General features: G+C 43.7%; 1 protein-coding gene across 4 annotated transcripts in view; it reads left to right on the forward strand.

Annotated features, from left to right (window-relative positions):
• The first annotated feature begins 1,847 nt into the window (after positions 1 to 1,847).
• The window catches only part of LOC100217273 (nudix hydrolase 24), a 31,684-nt gene continuing 14,338 nt past the window's right edge, over positions 1,848 to 19,193 (forward strand). For 2 of the 4 annotated variants that reach the window (XM_008652794.3, XM_008652795.2), the window contains exons 1-5: positions 1,850 to 2,180; positions 2,424 to 2,488; positions 4,490 to 4,670; positions 5,242 to 5,322; positions 5,528 to 5,653. In XM_008652794.3, the coding sequence (XP_008651016.1) occupies positions 1,959 to 2,180; positions 2,424 to 2,488; positions 4,490 to 4,670; positions 5,242 to 5,322; positions 5,528 to 5,653 (675 nt within the window). In that variant the 5' untranslated portion in view covers positions 1,850 to 1,958. Of the gene's footprint in view, positions 2,181 to 2,423; positions 2,489 to 4,489; positions 4,671 to 5,241; positions 5,323 to 5,527; positions 5,654 to 8,033; positions 8,250 to 19,193 lie in introns of those variants that run through there. The other 2 variants (XM_008652796.3, NM_001143625.1) reach the window with 2 other exon arrangements.

Here is a 19,193-nt window from a genome sequence, read left to right on the forward strand (position 1 = left end):
AAGAAACATGAATTTGTTACAAAGGAAGAATAGTTTGCAACTAGAATAATTTGGCGCAAGACTGCTATTTATGTGCTGCTGTTGGTAGCGCCAGGCTGCTGGCGGGTATTTAGTTGGCGCCAGTTGATGTTGGTGGGTAAAGATAGAAGCAACACAATACACGAGGGCATTTTGGTATTTGTATACTGCATTAACTGTGTTTAGATCATGTTTAGTCTCTAGAACCAAATAGGGTAGATACTAAAGATTAGTCCCTCGACTAAACTTTAGTCCTATGACTAATGAAACCAAACATGATCTTAAACTAAACTAGTCGGTTGTCCGTGCGTTGCGACGGCTTACAACACTACCCACGTAAACTATCCATCAAAAAAAATTTCAAAATTTTTTATTAATTGTCTCCGCTCTCTGTATAATATTTTTTTGATTTGGCTAACTGATGTTATTGTTTACTCCATGCAATATGTCTTGGTACAACACGATCAATGAAGTGAGAACGAATAGAAATTATAAAATGACATAATTCCACCATATAGAGACTAAATAAGAGAAAGTTTCCGAGCTCAAGTTTCTAAAGTAAGTCACATGAAGTCAAACTTATAAAAAAGATACATCAAAATATGGAGTGATTGCTAAAGTCAGGCATCAATAAAAACTGGATGCACTGCATATAAATTATGCTACTTCGTAGCAATTACTAACGTTTAAAACCAACAAATAACTTTCATTTTACTGTTAGATTGACAATCATTGTTGCTCCATCCAATTCAGCAACTTCAAACACCATGGTGTCCATTGCGTCAATATGGTCTCCGAAACGACCTAATACTTGCAAGAGCCAATAACGTCGTCCCGTGCTTGGGTTGTAGCCTCGGGCCATAGTGCTGGCCCGGCCCGACACATTTATATTTTTTATTTTACAAAAAACGTATATATATATATATATAATATTAAAAACATCTGAGCATGATGTTCTATTGGTTAGACAACTTCACCCAGTGTCTCCCGCTCTTCTTCCATCAGGGCATGAGTTTGAACCCCACCTCCTGCACTGTTTTTTAATATTTTACGCCGATTTAATCAAATGGGCCAACGGTCTAACGGGCTGGCCCGGCACAGTCAGGCCGGCATGACGTGCCTAGGTCAGAGTTGTGGCCCGCGGACGTCTGGCCCATACCGGGCCGCCGTTTGACCATCTATATGCGTGCAACGGATTAATTTGAAATAGTTGTGAGGGGTTATTTGTAAAAAAATGACGCGTGATGACCGTTGAAACTGGTGCTTTAAGTATATATATATATATATAAGTGAAAATATTCTGTCCGGAGCTCGGACCTGGCACATAGGTTCGGCCTGGGTGCATTCTCTATATTGAATGCACCCAGGTGTAATATATAAATACAGTATATATATATATATATATATATATATATATATATATATATATATATATATATATATATATATATATATATATATATATATATATATATATATATATATATATATATATATATATATATATATATATATATATATATGGGCCGACGGTCTAACGGGCTGGCCCGGCACAGTCAGGTCGGCATGACGTGCCTAGGTCAGAGTTGTGGCCCGCGGACGTCTGGTCCATACCGGGCCACCGTTTGACCATCTATATGCATGCAACGAATTAATTTGAAATAGTTGTGAAGAGTTATTTGTAAAAAATGACGCGTGATGACCGTTGAAACTGGTGCTTTAAATATAATATATAAAATATAGATATAGATATAGAATAGATTTAGTGTTAGGACTTATGTAACCAAACATGGCCTTATTAAGCTAAGAAGATGTGAGGTTTGGGTTGGTTGAGAAGAAAGAGACTAATATTATTGTTTTTTCTGAACTGGAATGGGGCACATTTCTCTTCTGGAACATAAGTAGCGTGCAAACTTCGACCGGGACCGGCGATATCCGCCATGGCCACCACCACTGCCGCCGCTCGCTGGAGCTTCCCCGCCCGTCTCCAGCTCCTCACCAGCCGCCGCTTTTGCTTCCCCGCCTCCTCTGCCGCGCCGCCCAGTTCTGTAGCGGGGTTCAGTTGGGCCGACGCCCTCCGCGTCGCTGGGGACGGCGGGCGCGGCGACGAGTCCGACCTCTCCGGGTACTTCCGGAAGGTCAAGAGCTGCAACCGCGGAATGGTAAGTTTCTCGTCCGTTCTCACATGCTGTTTAGGTGCTGTTTGGTTCACAAAATGTAACAATAATGATTCACCAATGGTAAAAGTTTAAATAAGTCGGTTTCAATTTCTGGTATGATATCTTATTAGGGTTAGACTAAACTATACGATATAAAATATGTGAACCAAACGGCAATGGGTAATTCGGTATGTGGGCGAACGCCTTCACCTGTGAATGTGTGTATTTGTGTGTGGGATTTTTCAGGATAAAAAAGGGCAGTTCGTGAAGTTCTCTGTGGAGGATCAGGTCGTGGGGTACATCCACAAGGGGTGAGTGGGATTTCTTCTCTGAATCGTTATGTGTCCATCTCGTCTCTAAAGAAGCATGGACATCAGGGACTTATATGGAATAACTAATTGGGACTGATTTCGTGTATACTCTTACATACACAGTATAATATGAGTTCGCTAGGATAGTGCTGGCCAAAATCCTAATGCCATTATGTCCAAGTCTTATACCAGATATGGTCTTCTCAGAAACATCTATTCCATAGGAAGTTCAGATTTCCAGATGGATCTTCATTATCTCAATGTTTTTTTAGTAAGACTGCAGACTATATTTGGAGTCGCATGCGTCAACCTAAGTTTTGTTTTATAGGGTTTCTAATCAAAATTATAATGTTGTTGTACACTAAAAGTGCAGTAGCAGAATGAACATACAAAACCAGGCAAAATTTTAGCGCTTCTGAATAATGATTTGGAATACCTCATATATAAACGGATATCAACTTGATACATGCCACCAGAAAGTCACTGCTCTAGTACACAATTAACAAGAAGGAAAATTGCATGCCATTTCATCAACAAGAAGAAATAGTACAAAATTGGGGGGGGGAGGTACTTCCTCCAAAAACACCGCATATACAATGGGAAAGAAAAATATACACCAGCTCAACCACATGAACTGACTCAGCCCATTAATGATTTAGGATGAGCAAAGTCACTGTTTTAGTAATATACCATTACCATTGAAAGGAACTGGTGAGCTGCAATATCAACAGAAACTGCTCTGTTTTTACCACTTCGTCCATTACCATTGCTATTTTTGTCTTCTGCTTTACCACACTGTTTGATTTGAAATACACCCTGTAAGGTTTAGCTACCACATTTTCTGCGAAGTCAGGTCAAAGTAGTAGTTTCAGCCCAAGCATTGGCCACTCGCTGCTTGGTGACGCAGCTTGTGATTTGACAGGGCGAAGACAACCTCAACCTCCATATGCCCTCTGTGATTGAGTCCATTTCATGACAGAAGAATAAGCTAAATGCATCACACCAGTCAACAATGTAGTAATTGTACAGAACAAAGTATTACCCCATGTCTTCATCTGTCACTACTTTTTTTCTCGAACACACGGGAGAACTGTTAAGAAGAAAGAAAAAGGAGTCTAGACGACTCTTACAACCCCTTGCGGGGCAAAAACATCATGAGAATACTCGCCACACAGACTAGCAGGGTTTTTAAGGCGTTGCCTAGGCGTCCAGGCGCTCGGCTAAACCTAGCCGCCTTGCCCGCCTAGGCGTCGCCTAGGCGCTAAGGCGCTCGGAATGTTTGCTTGCTCGCCTAGGCGCCTTAAGAACACTGCAGACTAGCTACGACTACAAGCTAAGGAGGAGCCCTATGGCCATATCCTATGGAGCCCTTTGGCTCCTGCCATGCACCAAAGCTTAGCCTCCTTGGCTACAGTCCCCATGATACTACCAATGATAGGTGACGCTCCCTCAAACACACCCATTTCTAAGCTTCCATATACACCTAGCTACTGTTCCTTGAAAATAGCAGAATCGACGAAGCCTTGGTCAGCATGCTGATGAATGATGATTATGTCCTTCATATTTCACTACTGTTCCTTGATAATAGCAGAATCAACCAAGCTTTGGGTCAGCATGCTGATGACTGATGATTATATGTCCAATGCAAGCACACACAAGTCTTGCAACAGGTTTCTTAAGAATGGAGCTGGTAGCTTCTGGTTGTTACCATATCTAAAAGTGTACCTGGGTTTCTCTTTATGGTAACTACTAACTGAAACATTGATCTTTCAGTCGCATGTTAGCAGCTTTTCCTTAAAATAAAGTATCTCGAAACATAATGATCATGATAGGATGAACATAGCTTTTACTTATTGCTGTTCACTGTTCAGATTGACAAACAGGCGTCTATGACCGTACTGAACTGCTGGTCAAGGATACATAACTCGTGATTCAATGTGAATTTGCAGGTAAAGTTTCATTCTGAGGTGTCTAACATACTGATACTGATTCCAATTTCAGATTTATCGAACACATCAGAGACTTTCATGATGTTTTTACCATTGTCATGGATGACAATGGCAGCAACACTGTGGAGCATGTGTCTCTCCAGTCATCACTAAGGACTCCAGAAGACCGAACACATGCTATTGGAAGTGTCATTAAAAGCCTTGGAGAATTGATTCCAGGTATTCGAAATGAGGTACTTAGGATGGCTAAATGCACTAATCAACTATTTTTATGAAATGATTTTGGTGCACTTGTCTATCTGACATTGTCAATCTTCTGGTTTATGTACATTTTTTTAATAAAATTATGAGATAAACAACCTGCTCAGTCTGACATTTGGAAAGTTATTTTTTGATTCATCCTTGTCAACCTTGCTTCAATAAAAAATGCATTAGCATGGCTACATACATTGATACTGAAAATTTATAGTAGTCATCTAAACTTAATGGTTGGTGAATACTTTGTTATAGACTAAATCAGCCTTGTAGCGACAAATATTTTTGAACTCATTCATGTTTCTTCTATTGGGGGTTAAAAGATTTGCACGCAAATGATAATTACTTGTTGGAATGATCTAAAGTTATGTATGCCCATTCCTTTGTCGTCATCACTAGAAACTAGCATTTTTGGTAAAGGAAAAACCTCCTGTTAAATTTATTAAGAAAAGTTGTCCCTCTTTTTCCTGTATGTCTTGAGCTTTTGTCCATTCTTGTTTTATATATGCCTTTAGTTTTGTGTTCAGATAATAGTTTGCATTCTAACAGCTCTACCCAGTAACGTCATCTTATGGCATGCCTGTGTACTTCTCTCTGGAACGTGCTGCTGCTCCTTACTTTGGTATAAAAGTATGTTATACTGTTTCCTCTTCTAATATATGTTTATCATCAAGTATCTAAACATCTAATGGTACCATCACATTGCTAATCTTGCTCTCAATGCCCCAAATTTACTCATATTATTGTTCTTTATCTCTTTATCCATCAGCTGTCCACGTATCTGTTAAAACTGCTAAAACCTTGTCATTTGCCATTGATATTACATTTACGACAGGCTTATGGAGTTCATATGAATGGGTATGTTGAGAAGGATGGTCAGAAATTTCTTTGGATTGGTAAACGGAGTGATGTGAAGCAAACATATCCAGGAATGCTTGATCATCTTGTTGCGGGTGGCCTGGTGTGCATTTTCATTCTTTAAGTTTTCCATTTACATTGTTTTCTTTCAAAAAAACATCTTTTTTTTGCTAAAGACATGACAAAAAATATAGATTGCTCTCGATAATATTTAATCTGATCCATATGCCCTTTGAGTGCATTCTGTTTTAGTATGTTCAACCCCAAATTAATAAAATGGACTTCTATCATTAACAAAAAATTATGTATGAACGAGCATGCACCTGATGTGGAGTACAACATATATGTAGTTGAGCACCCATTTAAGCAATGTTTCATCTCTTTTGGACATATTCTGAATATGGTACTTATATTCCATGTCGACTGTTCTAGCCGGTAATCGTTACTTGTTACATTAGGCATAACAGAAATTTGAACTTAATTACTTTCTTGTTTGAAAGTATTGATTTTAGAGAAACAAAACCACCGGTCAATAATGGTTTTCTTTTCCTACATGCTATTAGAATTTTCACTGTGTTTATTGTTTTGAATGTTTTTTTTTCGAACAACGCAGGACAGCTGCGTGTCATTTCATTAAGATAGAAAAACACCAAGTACAAAGGGAGGAGCGAGACCTCCCTGAACTCATAACAGCACTTACACAACCTCTACAAAATGACCCTGCACAGCTACCTTGCGGCTACAAGACAGACACACTCCATTAAAGGAGATCTTGCAGTCCAGAGGCCCCGGCTAGACGCCTAGACACCACAAGTGACCCTCCACAACCACTTGGGCAAGAACTATTTGTGCCTGAGGTCGAATGCCATCAAACATGCAGGCATTTCTATGCTTCCACAATTCCTAGGTGACTAGGATGACCAAGGAATCAAAACCTTTCCGCAGACCTTTCTCGATGGAAACAGTTGCCTTTCTCCACCAAGAACAAAACCGGCTCGAGGAGCGGGGCGGCAAAACATTCAGCTCGAGTTCCCTCAATAAACACACCCATTCCTCCCTGGAGAGCACACATGCAGAAAGAATGTGGTTGATGGATTCCTCCACCTGGTCGCACGTCGCAGAAAGGGCAGGCTGGCTGGTGGGGTAAGCCCCGGTTTGCCAAGCGATCAGAAGTCCAACACTTGTTGATGGCCAACCAAATAAAGAACCTGCGTGTTCGAGAGAGAAAAACGGAGCTCCATCGTGTACTATTTACTTTACTGACAAACAACCCAGCGAAAATTTGGTTCGGGACGAATAGAACAGACTCTGTCGAGCCAAGAGCATTTTCATTACTATGGAAAATGATGGATAGGAAAATCCACAATCGATCATGTCCTTCAAATCGCACGTTGCTTTCTACCACATCGTTTTAAACGAAGTTTTACCACAACTGTCATGTACGAGCAAACGTATAGGCGTCGTCGTGACATCTGGCGCGCGGCAGAGCGGGTTGCTCGCTCGACACAGGAAGGTGCCACCGTTAGTGGCCAGATTTAGAAATAAAAGATTAGTTTCCTTTCCATGCCTTAAATCTAGGAGTGATTAGTTGAGATTAGTTTCCTTTCCATGCCTTAAATCTAGGAGTGATTAGTTGGGGCATTGGATATATATTGTAACCAAACTTGGAGGAAAGGAATCAAGAAATCAGTTATCCTAAACCTGCTCTCTCTCTCTCTCTCTCTACTCTCAAGCCGCCGATGGGGATTTGCCTCACGGTGAAGGCCTGGAGCACGACTACGGACTGCGTAGTCGTGGTCCGGCGTTGTTACGTGCTGAGGCGCTTGACAACCTAGTATCAAGGTCACGTCGATCCTCTACCACGCGCTCCAACCAGTCCTCCACAGCCGTCGCCCCTCATCCTAGCCCACCACCATCGCCGCCAACCTCCACTGCCTCCTCCACGCAGCCTCTACCGATGGAGGAACCCACCATCAAGGATGTCATGGGGGCGCTGCAATCGATCACCACGGAGATGTCCACCCTGAAGGCCGAGATGGCTACGATGAAGGAAAAGTCGTCCCCGTCATCGGCGGACAACATCTTCAATCCTTTTTCTCTTTTCTTGGCCATGCCTCTAGCACTTAGATAAACATGTTAGTACCCAAAAACAATTTACTAAGTCCGGAGACATACCTTGTTCCTTGATTTGCATCTTGGCACTTATAAACTTAAAACAGTGTGTTGGGCATCTAATCACCAAAACAATTATAGAAATGGCTCTAAGGGCACATTTCCCTTTCACAAGGGGTTACCGTCGAGTGTATTTTTAGACTTTCGCTCCAGTCTCAACATCTGTACATGATAGAGTTGTGACTGCGGGGGGTGTTAGAATATTCGTTTAGGGTTTGGGGTTTTTCCTGTGTAATTACTATCTCACCCCTCTGTAATGGGCCTGGCCCAGTTTACTCAAGTATATTAATACATCACCCAACCCTTGTTAGGGTTTTCTCTCATTCTACAGACTTCACGGTCGAGTACGAGCCGGGCGCTGCCAACACCGTCGCCGATGCCCTATTTCGACGCGATACCTACGAGGAGGGGTCGGTCTTGGCTCTCTCTGCACCTCGCTTCGACTTCGTCGACCGACTTCGCCAGGCGCAACTACAGGACCCCGCCCTCTTCGCCATCAGAGATGAGATCGCCGCGGGTACCAGAGGTGCCATGGTCTCTCCTGGACAGCATGGTGGCTTATGCCGCCCGATTGTACGTTCCCCCGGACTCGCCGCTGTTGCACGAGCTTGTGGCAGCTACACACGAGGACGACCACGAAGGGGTGCAGCGCATTCTCCCTCGCCTCCGCCGCGACTTCCACTTCCCCGCCATGTGCCGGGTGGTGCAAGACTTCGTCCGTGCCTGCGCTACCTGCCAGCGCAACAAATCGGAGCACCTCCATCCGGCGGGACTGCTTCTACCCCTACCTGTTCCCCAGGCCGTGTGGACCGACATCGGCCTGGATTTCGTCGAAGCTCTGCCCCGCGTGGGGGGCAAGTCGGTGATCCTCACCGTGGTGGACTATTTCAGCAAATATTGTCATTTTATCCCGCTGGCTCACCCCTACAGTGCAGAGTCTATGGAACATGCATTCTTCAGCGAGATTGTTTGCCTCCATGGGATTCCTCAATCCATGGTGTCGAACAGGGACCCCGTGTTCACCTCGACGTTTTGGCAAGAGTTGATGAGGCTATCCGGGGCCAAACTACAGATGACGTCCGCCTTCCACCCCTAGTCGGACGGCCAAACAGAGGCGGCCAACAAAGTCATCGTCATGTACCTCCGGTGCTTCACGGGGGACCGGCCCAAGCAGTGGCTGCGTTGGCTGCCATGGGCTGAGTACGTCTACAACACGGCGTACCAGTCGTCGCTCCGGGACACCCCCTTCAAGGTGGTGTATGGTCGGGATCCTCCATCCATCCGGTCCTACGAATCGGGGGAGACGCGGGTGGCTGCTGTGGCCAAGACCATGGCTGCTCGGGAAGAGCTCCTCGCGGATGTCCGCTATCGACTGGAGCAAGCTCAAGCCGTCCAGAAGAAGTTCTACGACCAGCTGCACCGCCCGGTCTCCTATGTCATGGGCGACTGGGTACTTCTACGCCTTCGACAGCGCGCTGCCGCTTCCCTACCGCAGCTGTCCAGGGGCAAGCTCAAGCCGCGTTTCGTCGGGCCGTACCGCATCACCGAGTGCATCAACGAGGCTGTTGTCCGCCTCGCCCTGCCCCCTCGTGCCAAGCTACATGATGTCTTCCATGTTGGGCTTCTTAAGAAGTTCATCAGCGATCCTTCGAAGGTGCCTCCCCCATTGCCACCCATGCTTCACGGGGTTGACTCCAGAACCGGAGCACGCTGTACGCTTCCGCTTGGCGCGCGGTGTCCGCCAGGTGCTCATCCACTAGAAGGGTCAGTACGTTGCGTCTGCAACTTGGGAGGATGTGGCTGATTTCCGCGACAAGTTTCCCCAATTTCAGCTCGAGGACGAGCTGGACGTCGAGGGGGGGGGGGGAGATGTCATGTACGGGCAAACGTATAGGCGCTGTCGTGACATCAGGCGCGCGGCAGAGCGGGCTGCTCGCGCGACACAGGAAGGTGCCACCTGTTGGGACCATGCTTCGTCGCCGAAGGTCCTGCAGAGAAAAACAGCTTCGGCTGAAGCTGTCCGCATGAGATGACCGAATGTTCCTCTTCATGAAGCTTCGGAATTACAAACCGACTTAAAAGTAGAATGACCTTTTAGTCCATAAATGTTTGAGTCGTTGTTGTAAACTTTTATGAGGGGCATAATTGTAATTCCTCACAGGCTGTGTCCCGTGCCTATAAATAGTGAACAATATTTCTTTACTGTTCACACATTCCTGTAATTGCAATCGCGTCAATCGAGAATTAATCTTTGTCAAGGCAGAGGTATAAATGTATTTAATATTTGGACACATTGAATGGAGATAATATAAAAGTGATGTTGTTCATTTATAATTTATTTGTCTTTAATGTTTCGTATTTCGTATTATTTTATATAATCTATTAGAGTTCAATTACGAAGATTCAACCTTCGTAATTGTATCGTCTTTAACCTTCGTCTGAAGTTCATTATCCTTAAAGGGATAATGCTTTATTGGACGAAGGGTATTAACATTTAACATTTTATGTTGCCTTGTTCTTAATTCATAGCATTTGAGAACGAGTCCCCAACATTGGCGCCCACCTCCGGTGAACTCACTTCCACTTTTCTGAGCTAATGGCTTCGTTCAATATTCAAGCTGGAGCTGCTTCGGTTCCGAAGCTGGTTCTCCCGATAACGGGCGGTTCATGTTCAGAACCAGCCAACAAGAAACAAAAGAAGGAAGCACAGAGAAGGGTACAACATGTCGGGGTGCAAGGACCCTTCGTCAAGTCAAGATGGTCTCACATTCCTATTACCTTTTCCCAAGAGGACCTTCAACTCAAGGATTACCCACACAAGGATGCTATGGTTATCTCTTGTGTTATCAAAGGATTTCTGGTCCACAATGTTTTGGTTGATACAGGCAGTGCAGCTGATATCATATTTGCTAAGGCCTTCAGACAGATGCAAGAGCCCGAAGATAAAATTCTTGATGCCACACATCCCCTCTGCGGCTTCGGAGGAAGGTAGATTGTAGCACTTGGCAAAATCTCAATGTCAGTGGCCTTCGGATTCATCAACAACACAAGGACTGAGCAAGTTATGTTTGATATTGTTGACATGGAGTACCCTTACAATGCAATCATTGGTCGTGGTACTTTTAATGCCTTCGAAGCAATTCTGCATCCAGCTTATCTTTGCATGAAGATACCTTCGGACCAAGGGCCCATTACCATTCATGGAAGTCAAGAAGCTGCCAGAAGGGCCGAAGGAAATTGGACAGACTCAAAAGCAATCCATAATATAGATGGAACTGAAGCTTGTGAGCAGTACAAGTTCAGAAGGGAAAAAGCTGCTTCGGCTGATCAGCCGAAACCCATGCTCTTGTGTGCGGATATAGCAGACTAGAAGGTGCTATTGGGATCTCAATTGTCCGAAGAGCAGGAGAAAACCTTGATAAAGTTTTTGTTCAACAATAAAGATGTTTTTGCTTGGTCAGCTAATGACCTTTGCGGAGTTAACAGGGATGTTATCGAGCACTCGCTCAATGTTGATCCATCCTTCAGACCCAGGAAGCAGAGGCTTCGGAAGATGTCTGATGATAAGGCCGAAGGTGCTCGGAATGAAGTGAAACGACTCCTCAGTGCCGGAGTTATTAGAGAGGTAAAATACCCAGAATGGTTAGCTAACACTGTTATGGTGAAGAAGGCCAATGGTAAATGGAGAATGTGCATCGATTTTACTGATCTCAATAAGGCATGTCCGAAGGATGAGTTCCCATTGCCAAGGATAAATTCTTTAGTCGATGCAGCAGCTTCATCAGAACTTATGAGTTTGCTGGATTGCTATTCAGGCTATCATCAAATTTGGATGAAGAAGGAAGATGAGCCAAAAACCAGCTTCATAACCTCTAGTGGGACATACTGTTACCTTCGGATGCCTGAAGGGCTTAAGAATGCTGGAGGAAGTTTCAGCAGAATAACAGCAAAGGTTCTCCATTCTCAGATAGGCAGGAATGTACTAACTTATGTTGATGATATCATTGTAAAGAGCACGAAGCAGGATAACCACATTGCTGATTTACAAGAGACCTTTGCTAATTTTAGATAGGCCGGTTTAAAGCTGAATCCAGAAAAATGTGTCTTCGGAGTAAAGAAGGGGAAATTTCTTGGTTGCTTAGTTTCAACAAAGGGAATTGATGCCAACCCAAGTAAAATCGAAGCTATACTTCGAATGGAGCCATCAAGTACAAAAAAGGGGGCTCAAAGATTGACAGGAAGGCTGGCATCTCTCAATAGATTTATATCTAGATCAGCGGAAAGAAACTTACCATTCTTCGAAGTGCTGAAGTCAGCCGAAGTCTTTTAATGGGGACCAATCCAGCAGAAGGCCTTTGAAGAATTGAAACAGTATTTGATAGATTTGACAACACTAACTCCACCTACGCCAGGGGCTCCTTTGTTATTATATGTGGCAGCTTCGCACTCAGCGGTAAGTGCAGCACTTGTTCAGGAGAAGCTTGAAGGCCAAGTTAAGAGGCAGGCCCCAATATATTTTGTTTCCGAAGTTCTTAGTTTGTCAAAGAAAAATTATACAGAGTTGGAGAAGGTACTGTATGCTGTCTTGATGGCCTCCAGGAAGCTTCGACACTATTTTCAAGCTTACAACATAATTGTTCCTTCTTCACAACCTCTAAAGGATATTATGAGGAACCGAAAGCTACTGGAAGGATTGGAAAATGGGCTGCAGAGCTCAATGAATTTTGTATTGAATATGTTCATAGATCTTCGATTCAGTCCCAGGCGTTAGCAGATTTCATTGCTGACTGGACGCCAGGGGCTCAGGAGGAAGAAACAAATAAAGACGCCGAAGCATGGACAGTGTTTTGCGATGGGTCTTGGGGAACCTTCGGAGCAGGAGCGGCTGCTGTGTTGATTTCACCTTCTAAAGCTAAAACTTGTTATGCGGCAAAACTTGATTTTAGTTGCACAAATAACATCGCCGAGTATGAAGCTCTGCTTTTGGGTCTTCGGAAATTAAAGGCAATGGGAATCAGAAGAGCCATCCTTAAAACTGATTCCCAAGTTATTTCTGGTCATATTGACAAAAGTTACAAAGCAAGAGACCCGAAGCTTGAAAAGTATCTAGATACAGTCCGAAGGATTGAGGCTTCCTTCGAAGGTTTCTCTGTCAAAAATATTTCTCGTGGAGAAAATGAATACACTGATCTATTGGCTAAGTCAGCAGCCCAGGGGCTGCCTGTACCTTCGGAAGTATTTTTTGAAACAATAAAAGCATCTTCGGTCGAGCTTCTTGAAAGAGCAATCCTTAACATATCCCCCGTTTATAGTGAAGATTGGAGAACTGAGATCATCTCTTTCCTTCAGGATAATTTTCTTTCAGACGACGAAGCTTATAACAGGAGAATAGACGCAAGAGCTCGACCATACGTTATAATAGAAGGGGAGTTATACAAGCGCGGGGTCTGTTCCCCATTACTCAAGTGCTTATACAGATCCGAAGGTATAGAGTTAATGAAGGACATACATGCAGGTCTGTGTGGATCACACATTGGATCTAGGCCCTTGCTTGGGAAGGTTTTTCGCCAAGGATTTTATTGGCCAAAGGCAGCTTCGGATGCAGCGGATTTAGTTCAAAAGTGCGAAGGTTGTCAGAAATGTGCAAGAGATCAAAAACAACCTTCGTCTTTAACTCAGTTAATACAACCCACTTGGCCGTTGCAAAGGTGGGGTCTGGATTTGCTAGGTCCATTACCACCAGCACAGGGGAACTTAAGATACGTGGTGGTGGCAGTGGAATATTTTTCCAAATGGATTGAGGCGAAACCTTTAGCCACAATAACTTCGTTTACTATTCAAAAGTTTTTCTGGCAGAACATTGTTTGTCGCTTCGGAGTACCGAAGGCTATCACTGTGGATAATGTGACACAATTTGATTCTGAAGCCTTCAAAGAATTTTGTAATCAAATCGGCACGAAGATCCATTTTGCATCAGTCCGACACCCAGAATCAAATGGACTTGTTGAAAGAGCCAATGGGATCATAATGACAAGAATAATGAAATCAATCTTCAATCAGCCAAGGGGAAAGTGGCCAGACGAGTTAATCAAAGTGGTGTGGAGTCATAACACAACCATCTCAAGATCAACAAGCTTTACACCCTTTAAACTATTATTTGGTGACGAAGCAATAACCCCAGAAGAGGCTAAATTAGGATCAATAAGGACAGCAGCTTCGGCAGAGGGCGAAAACGAAGCTGATTGCTCTGTAGAAAAAGATGCTATTGAAGGAATCAGACTCCAAGCTGTGGAAAACATCAATAAATACCAAGCTGAAACAATAAAATGGCGCGATAGAAAGGTCAAGTTGAAGAACATTGAACCAGGACACTTGGTACTTCGAAGAGTAGCCAACCCCGAAACAGTAGACAAATTACAGCTGAAGTGGGAAGGCCCCTTTTTGGTAGTATCTTCGTCAAGACCTGGTTCCTACAGGTTGAAGGATTTGGACGGCAATGACATTCCTAGATCGTGGAATGCGGATGAGCTTCGGAGATATTATGTTTAGTTTGATGTAATTTTTTATATTCCTTTTTGTGGCACCCTTTTCCTTTCCAAAGGGGGAGAAAGGTTTTTAATGGGGCAACAACATGTAATTTTTCTTTTCCTTATTTCAATTCTATAAGAGTGATATCCCCCAAAAATGTAAATGTAAAAGCTGAGAACGCACCCTCGAGTGCAAAGAGAAAGAAAAGAAAACAGGAAGAAGCTCCTAAGTGAGGCTTACAGCGAAAAATAAACGCTGGTTCCGCCGAAAGTAAAAGGCGAAGAAGCTCCTAAGGGAGGCTTACAGCGAAAAATAAACGCTGATTCCGCCGAAAGTAAAAGGCGAAGAAGCTCCTAAGAGAGGCTTACAGCGAAAAGTCAACGCTGATACAGCGAAAAGTAAACGGCAAAAAGATTTTTATCATTCTTGAGGGGACGAAGGGCCGTGCTTATGGTTTTTTGAGCATGTGTCCTAATATTCATTTGCACATAACATATCATCATGTCATTTGTATTCATGAACATCCATTTAGACATATATAGAATCATCATCATGCTACACAAAAAAGATAGGTGCTTCAGAAAGAAAAGTAGGGAAAAAGATCCGAAGGAAAATTTTCTATGCTTCGTTGTGTACGAAAAGAAGGGAAGGTGTTTTTCGCCTTCGGCTCAAAAGAGAAGTTTCGTCCACAGCAAAGCAGACTGGATGCGGTTAAAGGAGACAAAATATATTACAAGGTATGTACAAATTTACATAAGTAACTCCATATCTATATTACAAAAGTTTCTCCAAGAATTTTTGCAGGAAAGCACATTATAAGCAATTTTAAGCTTCAGCTAAAGCTTCGTCTTCAGTTTTGTCAAACTTCAGCACTGTCAATCTTCAGCTTCGTTTTTTCTTGAATACGCAGGAGATCTGCGTATTTTTGTATTAAGAAGAGAAAAGGGGTGAAACCCCAAAAAACATGAACAACAGACTTACAGACACACACCACCAAATACACCACTCTTAAAACAACTCCTCTAGATGGAAAGAAGAGAGAGCTTTAGCGCCAGCCAAACGCCAGCACAACATCTCTTCCCTTGCAGCCGAGAGGGCGATCACAACACTCGGGCTACAGCCATCAAACACACACCTATTTCAAAGGAGAAGGTAAAAGTAACAAGCATAAGTTTTTTACCGGCTTAAGATGGATTCGAGCTTCGTCGCCTGCCATTTTCCGCCCACCACTTACCCAGATCTGGGTCATGAATCTATTTCCGATGCTTCTGGCTAAGCTTGGGATATCTAACAAATCTGAAGCTGACAGGCTGAAGTTTGATCTGTTCACAGTATTTCCATGTGTGCAGCCAGCCTTCAAAAAAGCAGCAGCTGTGCCCCGAGAAGCTACCAGGGCGCAGAAGTCAGCGTGCCCACCAATAACTTCATCAAGGGCATCAACTTCGCCTTCAATGTGTTCTAATGTTCTTGGCAAGTTTTCAGCTGAAGGTGTAAATTTCGAAGAGCTAGCTCCGACAGAGTGAAATACGTCCTTCAGCCGCTGCACACATCGGATGCCGAAGCTTAAGCATTTTTCCTGAAGTTCTGTAAAGGATTTCTGCAGATTTGAGTACTTATCCACTTCAGTCTTCAGGCTTGCCTTAAAATATTTCTTTTCTTGCTCGAATTTTTCTGATTGACGGAGCAATTCATTTTTTAATTTGTCATTTTCAGTTTGGACTTCAGCCAAAGAGCCCTCCATGGTCTGAATAATAAAATCCTTCTTCTCTAGTGCACCTTCGTGCTCTTTAACCATGATTTCAAGATCTTGAATTGCGAAGTCTTTCTTTTTCAGATTGCCTTCATGGTTTTCAACTTTTTCAGCCAAATCTTGAATGACGGTTTTGTTTTTCTCTTCCTCCAGATCTTGTTGCATCTTTAGAACCTTGCTTAACAATATGCTCTGTCGAAGTGATCTTCGTCAGAACACAACACAGAAGTTAACAATAATAATAATAAAATAACAAAAATATTTGTTACCTTGAAGTTAGCATAAAGCAAGCTTCCGGCAATGTGGTGTCGTTGATAACGACACAAGTCCGCTTCCAGCTTCGGCAAGCCAATGCTTTTGGAAAGGGTTCTAACAATTTTGGCTTCGGTGCGGTTCCGAAGGCATCTTAATTTCCCTTCGTTAACCCCACCAAAAAGCATAGCCCCCGATTTGTATCCGCAAGATATGGCATATTTTCTCAACTCCTCTTTTTCGGCGTCCGTTAATTCTTGTCCGAGCAAATCTTGAAAGTTAAAATCTTCTTCTTCTGAAATTTCATCAATTTGCTCATTCCCCTTCTCAGTTGCCGTATTCATTGTAGCCACGGTAGCTTCCTCTTCAGCCATTTTCAGCAGTATGTTGTCAATAACCTCAAGTGTGGTTTTCAGGTTCGACTCTTCGGTGGCCCTGGCTTCGGCCCCGGTAGTTTCGGCTTCGCCGGATTCAGCTTCAGCAGTTTTCATTTCAGTAGCTTCGGCTTCGGCAGTTTCAGCAAAAACAGTTTTTGACACCGTTGCCGGTGGCGGCGTCTGATGGATCACATCTGTTACTTGAATAATTCTCCGCTTTTTTGGCTTCGCAGGACTTTCTATTGCCGAAGCTGCTTTGTCCTTCTGAAAAAACTTCGTCAGTTCCAGTGCCAGCGGACTTAGCCTGAAAGGCAAAGGTTCAGTCATTACCTTCATAATTTCTTCTACTTCAACAGCAGAAGGAGAAGCAGGAGTTTCTTCTTCTTGGACCGGCGTTTCCGGCTCTGGCGATGCACTTTTTCTCTTTTTTGTTGTAGCCACCTTCGGCTCAGTATTTAACTCTTCAGCACTAATGTTGTCAGAATCTTTCTTTTTCTTTTTTGCTGCCTTGATGACTTCTTCGTCAGTAGTGCTAGCAATCCTTTTTCGCTTCGGGCCCCCAGCATCTCCGCCCAGTCGACCGTAGTCAGCATATTCAAATCCTATGGCATCAAGTACCCTGTTCAGCCTTCGTTTCGGCCGAGTGCCGAAGGCCGCTGTCATCAGTTGGTCCTCTTTCTTAGAGTAATTCCCAAGAATTTCATTGCTCATTATTTCAATTGTATCAAGCCATTCTTGGCAGGGTACTTTAAAGTATTTCTTGAATTTGTAATGGTAGGGCAGTCGAACCAGTTCCCCCTTCTTCTTTTCCCCTTTAAGCTTCGACATTGTCCAATCTTTCATAGTTGGAAAAACCCTGAAGGCCAGGAATTCCTGCACTAAATCTCTAGTGCCAATATGTTCTGCAATAATTTTGAATTCGCCAGAGCAGCCCAAGTTGGACCTTCTACTTCCATTCTGCATCGGGGTCTTGTTTCTCCGAAGGTTAGTTCAAGAGGGCTCTGAACCAGCTTCTCTTTGTCTTTGTCAACTTTGACATAAAACCATTCTGATTTCCAGCCGGCCGGCCATTTGCTTCGGTAGCTGATCACGGGAAACTTCGTGGTTTTCCGATAAGCGAAGTTATAGCAACCAAAATTTTCGTGCAATCCATCTTTTCTGGCTTTTGTTTGGTAATGCAGCTCATGAACTCGACAGAAGCTATCGGCAAAAGGCTCCACCGCCTGGCTTCGGAGAGCCCAGATATAGACGCTGAGCCTGACAATCGCGTTGGGAGTCAGTTGGTGAAAATAGATGCCAAATCTTTGCAGCACATCAGAGATCATCCTATTTAAGGGAAATCTCAACCCAGCTTTTAGGAAGCTCTTGAAAATGACTATTTCATCCTTTCCTGGCTTCGGGGTAGTTTCTTCCCCCCCCGAAGCGAAGTAGCTTTTTCTCATTCTCACTGAAATAACCTGACTTCACCATCTTGGAGAGATCAGCCTTGGAGACAGTCGACTTTCCGAAGTCCAAGTGGCTGGGTTTGCTTGGCACGGCAATATGGTAATCGTCATCGGGATCAGCTTCCTCAATATTTCCTTCTTCCGCTTCGGCAACAACTTCTTCTGTCTCAGCAACAGTCTGCTCTGTCTCGGCAGTACGGATTGCTTCCGAGGTCACCAGTCCAGATCGTTGCATCGCTTCGGAGATAGGAACAGTCTCCGATCCTTCAGCCTCGCCTCCCTCACGCTCAACCCTAGCGGTAGAGCGCACTCTGGCCATTTAATTATGAATTTTTTGGGAACTAAAAACTTTTTCTTCCGAAGCTTTTTCTTCTGACGAAGTAGGCTTTAAACTGGAGCTTCGTTTGATTGCGAGAGTCAAGCTTCGGCTATGGTTAAAATTTTGGCAGCAAAACAGTGCAATAGCAATGAATGCTGTGGTAACTTCACACCTACCCGTCTGTTTATATAGTGCTGCAGGTCAGAAGGTGAATCGTCAGGATTTTTACACCAGGCGAACAGCTGCTTGCACCCGCTGCGCGGTGGACCGCAGAGACCAAATAGTAACTCTGCAGGGTGGGACCGCTACGCGCTCGGAAACTGAATCGTTTCTCGACAACGAGCTCAGGGAAGGTGTTTTTCGGACCTTCGGCTTCCCGAAGCCTAAGAGACTTTTTTCACGGATCAAGCTCGTTACGAAAAACGATCTAACACCGCGAAGGGGCTACTGTTGGGACCATGCTTCGTCGCCGAAGGTCCTGCAGAGAAAAACAGCTTCGGCTGAAGCTGTCCGCATGAGATGACCGAAGGTTCCTCTTCATGAAGCTTCGGAATTACAAACCGACTTAAAAGTAGAATGACCTTTTAGTCCATAAATGTTCGAGTCGTTGTTGTAAACTTTTATGAGGGGCATAATTGTAATTCCTCACAGGCTGTGTCCCGTGCCTATAAATAGTGAACATTATTTCTTTACTGTTCACGCATTCCTGTAATTGCAATTGCGTCAATCGGGAATTAATCTTTGTCAAGGCAGAGGTATAAATGTATTTAATATTTGGACACATTGAATGGAGATAATAT

Source organism: Zea mays, chromosome 7 (genome assembly GCF_902167145.1).
Source record: "Zea mays cultivar B73 chromosome 7, Zm-B73-REFERENCE-NAM-5.0, whole genome shotgun sequence".
NCBI classification, from domain to species: Eukaryota; Viridiplantae; Streptophyta; class Magnoliopsida; order Poales; family Poaceae; genus Zea; species Zea mays.